The sequence below is a fragment of the Orycteropus afer genome, unplaced genomic scaffold (genome assembly GCF_000298275.1).
Source record: "Orycteropus afer afer isolate SDZICR_OR568_19922 unplaced genomic scaffold, OryAfe1.0 scaffold00001, whole genome shotgun sequence".
NCBI lineage: Eukaryota > Metazoa > Chordata > Mammalia > Tubulidentata > Orycteropodidae > Orycteropus > Orycteropus afer.
Window position 1 is genome coordinate 32097557 of NW_006921588.1, and position 9943 is coordinate 32107499.

Consider the following 9943-nt stretch of genomic DNA (forward strand, 5'->3'; position numbering starts at 1 on the left):
TGGTCAATGACATGAGACAAAGTATATGTGAACTGCTATATGAAAAGTGAATTTACTCTGTAAATCTTCACCCAAATCCTAAAAAAAAAAAAAAACTGACAGATGAGTGGTGATAGCAGAATATTCCCCTCAGTATACTCATAGTGAACACCTGACAGAGTAGAACTGCCCCCAGGGTTGCCTAGGCTGTAATCCACGATGGAGCCATGGTTGCATAGTGGTTAAAGTGCTCATCTGCTAACTGAAAGGTTGGTGATTCAAACCCAGCAGCCACTCTATGGGAGAAAGATATTGCTATTCATTATGTGGCAATTCTACTGTGTCCTATCTGGTCTCTATGAGTTAGAATCCACTTATGGCAATGGTTTACTTTCTTTGGTAATCTTTATGAGAACAGATCACCACCAGGTTTTCTCCTGCTGAGCTGCTGGGTAGATTTGAACCACCCACCTTTTGGCTAGCAGCTGAGCACTACCCAGGACTCCTTCAGTTACTTCTGTTGTTGTGCGCCACAGAGTTGATTCTGATTCATAGCAACAGTATATAATAGTAGAACTCCTAGGATCTCCTAGGATGTAATCGGTAGAAATTTATTAATTGATTTGTTAATCTATTTATTTTTAAAGGCATTGGAGGAGTGGAGTTATCATCTCCATGGAGTGACTATTTCTTTCTGCAATCCTAGGTATTCTGATTTAGAGGGCCAGCATCGGCACACAGTGTATGATGGGACACTGCCGCACCCTTTTGATATTACCGTTTTTGAAGACACTATTTATTGGACAGATTGGAATACGAAGTCAATTGAGAAGGGAAACAAATATGATGGATCAGGTAAAATGCAGCTCACAAACACAACGCATAGACCATTTGGCATCATCGTGTATCATCCATACAGGCAGCCGATTGGTGAGTAGGTGATTCATTAGTTTGGAAAAGTTGATTGAAGTTATGTGTGTGTCATTCTTGTCTCTAAGAGCATAAATTTCATGACTTATGAAGGATATGGTGTTGTTTGTTAATGTTTCTTCAAAGGAGATGCTGATAATTGAAGGTATGGAGTTTATTTCCTTATCCTTGGGAAAGACTATTTGAAATTTTTTGTTTTGTTTTTTGGTAAGATTTGACAGCTGTCATGTTGCCATATTTGATTCACCTATTTTGGTAGGAGGGCTGAAGAATTTTAAAATGATATAAAAATATGACATTTTGGTCCTAAATATTAAAGAGTAAATCTTTGAATTCTCTATATATGACACCTAAGAATTAACAATCGTCATACCTTAATACCAAGATCTATTTTAAAAGAAATGTTTAGAAAAAAATGACAGTCATTATAAAGCATCCTGTATGGCATTGTATTGTATAACAAAGAGATGTTGTTCCTGTCTTCTAGAAGATAATGCCATTTTATTTCCATTCATTTCGATGCATTCTTGCCTCCTGAGCTATCTCCCTGTGCAAATACTACCCTTTTGTTTTCCCATGATTGTTTGTTCTAAGGAATGTATCTACCTGGTGTAAATGTTCACCCCATATGCCTGTCTATTATTTGGCTAGAAGCCACAGGAGTGATTCTAATTCCAGGTCTGAAGGGTAACTAAGGGCCATAGTCTTGGGGATTATACTAGGCTATATAAGACCAGTAAGACTGGTGTTTGTTATGATTTTGAGTTTTGTTCCACATTGTTTTCCTACTGTATCCAGGATCTGCTGCACTGATTGACCCCTTTCCAAGTGGTTGACAGTGGTAGCTGGTATCATCTACCTCTTCTGGTCTCATGGTCATATAGGTTGAGGTCCACTAGTCCTTTGTCTCATTGTTTCCCTGTGTCTTTGGTTTTCTTCATTCTTCTTTGCTCTGGATGAGGAAAGACCCATTGTTGCATCTAGATAGCCACTTGCAAGCTTTGAAGACCCTAGTTGCTACTCACCAAAGTAGGATGTAGAGCAATGCTTTTGTGTAGTATGTTGTGCCATTTCAGCTTGATGTCTCCTGGGACCATAGTCCTGAGTCCACAGGTCCAATAACTCACTTCATCAGGGTGGTTGACTTTTATTGGCTCCTTGTTTGTTCTATTTATATGGACATTGTTAGAGCACATATAAATACGTATGTAAAAATATCATCTGCTAAGAGGGGTTTCTGAGGCAGTATCTCTACGGAAGTAGATTGCCCAGTCTTCCTTTTGAGGAGTAGCTGGTGGGTTTGAACTGCCAGCCTTCTGGTTAGCAGTCAAATACCTTAGGTACTGTGCCAGCAGATCTCCTAACTTTATACATATATTCTCTTTCCCTAGACATACTTGATCATTCAGCTTGTCTACCCTTCTATTTACCTGTAGATTAATTAACACAGTATTGTACATGTAAAAGTGTTTATCTTTGTTGTCTGTACCTCTTGTGTGCCTCTCTGTGCCTTCCTTTTCCTTGATGTTATTGTGTTGCTCTCTTTTTTCCCTTCACCCAAATCAATACTTGTCTCCTAACTGTCTAGTACTTTACCTTTTTGTCCTCTTCTCTCCCATACCTGATAACTGACAAAGAAAATTTCTTTCTGTATATAAACTTTCCCTTGACTTTTTACAATAGTGAACTAATACAATATTTGCTCTGTGATTGACTTACTTCCAAGTTTATCCAGGTTATGCAGTGTTTTGCAGATTCTACATTATTCTTTAGTGTTGCATAGTATTCCATTGTGTGTATGTACCATAGTTTGACTATCCATTCTTCTGTTGGTGAGCACTTAGGTTGTTTCCATATCTTTGCTATTGTGAATAGTGCTGTGATGCATATATCTGTTCATGTCCTGGCTCTCACTTCTTTAGGATATATACCTTCTTTAGGATATATACCTAGCAAAGAGATTGCTGGATCAAACAATATTTCTATTTTAGACTATTTCTATTTCGGAGTAGCCATACTGATTTCCACAGTGGTTATATCATTTTACAGCCCCATCAGCAGTGTATGACAGTCCCAATCTCTCCACAGTGCTAGCATTTGTTATTTTCTGTCTTGTTGAACTTTGCTATCAGTGCAGGAGTGAGATGGTACCTCGTTGTTTTGATTTGCATCTCTCTGGTGGTATAGCACCTGAGGCATTTGACTGTAAACCAGAAGGCTAGTGTTCATACGCACCAGCCACTCCTCAGAAGGAAGATGGAGCAATCTGCTTCCATAGAGATATTGCCTCAGAAACACAAGGAAGGGGTCTCTATGAGTCGAGATCGACTCAGCAGCAGTGAGTTTGGTGTTTTGGTTTTTAATGTCTAATAACAGTGAAAATTTCTTTATGTGTTGTCACCTGAGTATCTTCTTTGGTGAAGTGTCTGTTCATGTCTTCTGCCCATTTTTAAGTTGAATTATTTGTCTTTTTGATTTTGAGGTGTTGAAGTTTTATGTAAATCTTAAATGTAAGTCCTTGTAAGATATGTCATTGCCAAATATTTTTTCCCAGTCTGTGGGTTGTCTTTTTACTCTTTTGAAGAGCATATCTTTAGAATGAGGGACTATAGTGTTGCTGGAAATTAAAACTTTATCTTTGGTTTTGGATATGAGCTAAGTTTCCCATCTGCTCTCACAGGACTTTGAGGAACAAAATACCCTTGTCTATGCCCCACTGCTGGTAGCACAGAAGTGAGTTTTCTCAAAACACAGTGTTGCTTCTGTCATCTGTCCAAATTATGAATTAGGATGAGGTTAATGTCAAGGTCAGTGTGTTTGGTAGTCTCTTTAAGCAAATGAACATATGTATTACCTCCTTTTTCACTAGTGAACAATCCCTGTGCTGTCAACAATGGTGGCTGTTCCCATCTCTGCCTGATCAAAGCGGGAGGCCAAGGATTCACCTGTGCATGTCCAGACCACTTCAAGATGCTCCAGCTGGGTGGGAGTACCCGCTGCCTACCCACATGCTCCAGCACCGAGTTCTTATGTGCTAACAATGAAAAGTAAGCTTCTCTCTACTCTCTTCCCAGTGCCTCTCCATCCCTGGCAAACACACTGAACTTCAAGGATCCAGGCTATGATGGGTTTTCCAAAGACTAAAATTTTGAATTCACTAGGAGTACCAGGTTCCAGTATCAGATAATTCTCCCTATGAATATAATGAATTTGCTAACCAAACTCCTGTCTGTAGAGAGGAAGTAAATTATGTATTTCTTATTTCCAATAACTTTTCTTAAATGTCAGAGTCAAAGTTCATATTGAAGAGAAACCATTAAGAGTGATAGACATTTGTGTCTTTTCCACATGTATGCTGAACTAGATTTTTAGTTAACTATGCTAGCGAATCCAGGGTTATCTGTTCAATTTCATTTTTGATCATTTGTCTTTGCTATGAAACATGGCCTCAGATTATTTCCCTACAAAGACCACAGTCATTTATGACTAGGGGAACTGAGTCAGAAAGTGGGATGGGTAGTGTCTAAGATTCCATTAGATAAAATATCTTAGATTAAGAATCTAGCAAAACACTTATCATAGGCTAGCCACTCAACAAATGTTAGTACCACTCAGCTTCCCAACTAATGTCTTTTATATCACCCTGTAGACAATTAATAACTATTAGAACCATAGCTCAAAATACACACTCTATTGTTTGTCATGGTAAGAATGTAATCACCATGCCTAAATCATATTTTTTGCATATATTTGTATGTTAAGAAAACTATTCTATTTCATACAGTTAAGTTTTCTCTGAAAATAGAATGCAGTACCTTAAGTTTCTCCTCTGGGCCCATGAAGGAACTCATGCATGCCCCTCCTCAAACTTCTGTGTCAAGCCTTTTCTCTCCAGATCCCCTCCTTTATCTCCCTTTGTTAGGTAAGTGCTGTATTTTCTCTGTGCAGGTGCATTCCTATCTGGTGGAAATGTGATGGAGGGAAAGACTGTGCAGATGGCTCTGATGAACCACCCCTTTGCCCACCCCGCTACTGTCAGTTGGGACAGTTCCAGTGTAATGATGGCAATTGCACCAACTCACACTCCTTATGCAACTCTCGCCATGACTGCCCTGATGGGTCTGATGAAGACCATATTCTTTGTGGTGTGTTGGATTGCTTTATGCCTTTTCCCATTTATCTAGTTAATTATGCTCAGATAGTATTCTCTGGGGATTTTTTGAATGTTGTAAATGAAAAACTGGTCAACGGCTTAGGAGAAAGCTAAGTTCTTTTTTAGGAATCCTAAGGTTTTACAAGGGAGCTCTGGTGGTGCAATGCCTAAGGCATTTGACTGCTAACCAAAAGGCTGGCAGTTCAAACCCACCAGCCACTCCTCAGAAGGAAGGTTGGGCAATCTAGTTTCATAGTGATACTGCCTCAGAAACCCAAGGAGAGATTGCTATGAGTCGGGATCGACTCAATAGCAGTGAGTTTGATTTTGGTTTGGTTTAAAGTTTTACAAGGCAGATGGTTGAGATAGACAGTAAGTTGTCTATATTACCAGAAGCATATAATCATAATCCTCTTGAAGAGCTAATATTGTGGGTAGAATGAGGGTTTCCCACCCACAAAAAGGCAAACAATAACAACAGTGACAAACACAATTTGTAAACTGTCATTCAATAGGGAAAGACGGACAAGAGGAGGTAAATTTAGCAGAGACCATCAGTGATTCAATCTTTATTAATTCTGTGTGCAAGAAAAAAATATGTAAGAATGTGGGCAACAGTAATAGTCAAAGGAATAACTCCCTGTGTAGTTGATTGATTGTAGTTGATTGCAGTTGAGTGCACCCAGTTCTCCAGGATCCATCTATGTAAATTAGGAGCTTTCATTCTCGATGCCTTCCAAGCTGATAACCAAATGCTCCTGCTTGCAGATAATCACCAATGTGAGGCCAATGAATGGCAGTGTGCCAACAAACGTTGTATCCCAGAACACTGGCAGTGTGACTCGGAGAATGACTGCTTGGATAACTCAGATGAAGACACTCATCACTGTGCTACCAGGACCTGCCTACCGGGCCAGTTTAAGTGTGATAATGGCCACTGCATCCCTCAATCTTGGAAGTGTGATTATGACAATGACTGTGGAGACTACTCGGATGAGCCTATCCACGAATGCAGTACGTTCCTGTGGGAGGGCCTGGAGCAATGAAACATAGAGAACCTCTTTCTGGAATGAGAAAGGCTGTAGAGCCCTCTGCTTCAGCCCTGTAGGACTCTCCTCCTGGGCTCTCCCTGCTGACCTGGTGCTGCAAGGCAAAATGTAGCTGAATCCCTTGCTGATACCATCTTGTAATACCGTGGATAGCTAACCACCCAGAATATGATAAGAACTTACATTTTGTGTGTATAGCACTTTGTCATTTGAGCCTAATATGTGGTCAGGAAGGTGGGTTCCCATTTTATAGAGGAGAAAATTGAGGCTCAGATAGTGGATTGTCATGTTGCTGTTTAGTGGCAGAGCTGACACTTCAACCTAGTTACCTAGTTTTCTGTTTTATTCATTTCAAACCCAGTCCACAAAATTATACTGTAACACAGGTGAGTGGTTTTGAGATAGAAAATTTAGGAAACAATTTTTCTGCTCTTGGTGAACAGATCAACCCTAAACCAGACACACATTGCCAGAGTCAATTTAGTTGGTAATGTGGTAATTTACTCTGCACTAACATTTCCTTAATGTGACAGTGGAAAGATAACTGCAGTTTTGGGAGCAGGGCTGAGCCTCCAGTTCTGACTTTGCTGCCTCCTCCCTTTCCAGTGGGGCCTGCATATCGCTGTGATAACTATACGGAGTTCTCCTGTAAAACAAACTACCGATGCGTCCCAAAGTGGACTGTGTGCAATGGTGTTGATAACTGCAGGGACAACAGTGATGAGGAAGGCTGTGGTAAGAGGGACCCAGGAGAATGGGGAGAATGACTGGGACTGGGGCTACTGTAGTGTCAAGAAACTTAAGTGTTTATGTGCCACTGTTAGAAGATGAGAGTGAGTTTCCTACATCTCTCTGTTTATCTCTGAAAAAGCACCATCAGCTGATAACATGTTACACTTTTATAGCATTTTTCAGGGTCAGTCATTGACAGAATTTTATTTATTTTCTCTTAAGTGAAATCCTATTCCAAAGACTGCTGTAATTGGGGAAGAAATAATTCAAATTATGGAAACTTGTGCAATCATTATTCATAATTGACACATTTAAGTTGTCTAATGTTAGAGATTCAAATATGTGGAAAAGGGGCTTGGAGAAAAGTCTTGGAATCTACCTCTAAAACAGGATAACTTCCAAATAAAAATATTTCTTGTTTGGGAGATTCCATATTCTGAATGTCTCTTTGACTTTTCATATCATTTATTGGGCAGCTATAGTCACTCCAACAACTTGGAAAGAATTAATGGACAATAAATTAATGGACTCCCTCAATATTAGGCATACATCCAGAGTAAAAAATGAAAAGAACTTATGGACAAATGACCAAATGAATTAATAGAATGCCTTAAGATCCAGCATATATTCAGAAACCCTGAGTAGCACAAATGGTTAAGCACTTGACCACTACTCTTTAGGTCGATGGCTTGAACTCACCCAGTGGCACCTTAGGAGACAGACCTGGTAATCTGCTTTTGAAAGGTCACACAGCCTTGAACCCTATGGAGCAGTGCTACTTTGCACACATGGGGTCACCATGAGCTAGAATCGACTCAATGGCAGTCAACAACAACAATGCATTCGTGTATGTGTGTGTGTGTGTGTGTGTGTGGTGTTACTGGAAGATAAATAAGGAAGATGATGGGTTATTTTAATAATTGAGTCTAATTGACCAGAAACAATGTAATAGAAATGTTCTGTTTGCTGGTGGCATCATTTTAGCCAATCTTAATAGGCTTTTGTTTCAAATTATAAGCCAGATATCCATTTGTTTTTGAACAGTTTCTACAAAAGGAATAGATCTAATTTCAAGAAGTTGATAGGTTGAGGTTAGATGAAAGGGGAATACTTGCAATGAATGTTGCTGGCATTCCTGTAGCAGCTTCAAAAATATGGTAGCACAATTTTCAGACTGTCTCACAAGGAAACCAGTTTTGTGCATTTCTTGATCACTGGTTTATGAAGCCTTTGCAATAACTGTGCTCTGCAGAGGAAATGACGTGCCATCCTTTGAGGGATTTCCGCTGTAACAACCACTACTGCATCCCTCTTCGCTGGCGATGTGATGGGGAAGATGACTGTGGAGATCACTCAGATGAGGATAACTGTGGTGAGTGTTCAGAGTTCTATTATCCTTATGTGCTGCCAGAGCTGTGATGTATATTCTTTGTCCATAATTCATAGTCCCTTCCTCTTTAAATGGTGGGATGAGGACAGCTATTTGATTGCTTGCTTTCTGTGGTTAGTACATTTTTACTTTTTCTTAATATTCTTTCTGGGATGTTTATAGTCAAGCGTTGGGAGGATGCTTGCTGAAATTTACCTTTGAATTTTTTTATAACTCTCTGCTCCCTCCCCCAAAGAGAACTTGAGGTGATTCAAGATAAATAGAATAGAAATAGAAAATCAGGACTAAGAGAAGGGAAAGCAAAGAAAGATGCTAACTCAAGGACACTATTTCTTAAGCACTTTCCCCAGAATGGCCTTAATAGTGAAGGGGAAAGAATTCGTATTTGGATTGTTATCCTTTCTGGAGGACTAATGGTTAGCTGGGGGTGTTAGTGGTTCAGTGGTAGAATTTTCGCCTTCTGTGCAGGACACCCAGGCTCAGTTCCCAGCCAGTGCATCTCATGTGCAGCCACCATCCATTTGTCATTGGAGGCTTATGTGTTGCTGTGATATTGAATGTTGATGTTTTTAGTGGAGCTCCCAGACTAAGATGGCCTAGGAAGAAAGACCTGATGATCTACTTCAGCCAATGAAAACACCATGTATTGCAGTGGTCACATCCGGAACTGTCCTTGGGATGGTGCAGGACTGGGCAGTGCATAGGGTCACCATGACGTGACAGCAATTACCAACAGCATCAAGGGTTAGCAAATGGGCCACATTTTAGTTCTTCTCACCCAGTGAAGGTGCTCATTACAAAGATTGGGCACCCTGAGGTTGAGAATAGGAAGCCAAAGGCTTAGATCAGACCAAACCAGATGGTCAGTCCTGAATATTTGGATATATTTTTAAAACAACTTTAATGAAGTCCTATTCTGAGCTTATATCCTTGACTAATAATGTATGTCAATTTTGAATTGAAAAAATCAGGATGCTGACTGCATCTGTAAATATCAACAGGCTGAAAACTTCTTACATAAATTGAAATCCAATTGGCACTTAATTGTTTATAAAAGAGTTTATGTTGAATTCCATAAGAGGTTAACTAGAATTTCATGAAATAAAAAATTACAATCATAAGATTAAATCACCCTTGGAGTTAATAGACTTAAAATTGAAGTAAAAGGTCTGTTTTTGGAGAATAGACAGTCTGCCAGATCATACCTCTGGGATGTGGGACAAAGGAGGGCCTTGGATACTGAGGGCACTTTGATCTGTTTTTTGTGTGTGAGTTCTGGTACCCGCTCATGGCCACATGATTTTCCTTTTCAGTCCCCCGTGAGTGCACAGAGAGTGAGTTTCGATGTGACAATCAGCGCTGCATTCCTTCTCGATGGATCTGTGACCATGACAATGACTGTGGGGACAACTCAGATGAGCGGGACTGCGGTAACTTCAGAATTTTTGGAGAGGGCTTCCATAGACTCTTGTACTAGTGCTAGCATATATGAAAGGAAAGGGACTTCAAATTAGTGTTTATAAGGTTTTTTAGCATAAAATGATTTTTTTTGGTAATTCATGTAACATATAAACTTTAGCTTAACAAAGTACCTTCTACTCTGTATTTTCTATGCTGTAATCATATAGCGCTCTCAATGATAATAAGCATTTTTTTCTTGGTGATTTGGGTGAAAGTTTACAGAGCAAATTCATGTTCCATACAGCAGTT

General features: G+C 39.7%; 1 protein-coding gene across 1 annotated transcript in view; it reads left to right on the top strand.

The window, feature by feature from the left end:
• LRP2 (LDL receptor related protein 2) overlaps positions 1-9943 on the top strand; it is a 187017-nt gene that overhangs the window by 131873 nt on the left and 45201 nt on the right. Inside the window, exons 53-59 of the mRNA XM_007953659.1 lie at positions 686-909; positions 3779-3956; positions 4858-5054; positions 5831-6076; positions 6718-6846; positions 8096-8215; positions 9547-9663. Coding sequence (XP_007951850.1) covers positions 686-909; positions 3779-3956; positions 4858-5054; positions 5831-6076; positions 6718-6846; positions 8096-8215; positions 9547-9663 — 1211 coding nt within the window. The remainder of the gene's footprint in view (positions 1-685; positions 910-3778; positions 3957-4857; positions 5055-5830; positions 6077-6717; positions 6847-8095; positions 8216-9546; positions 9664-9943) is intronic.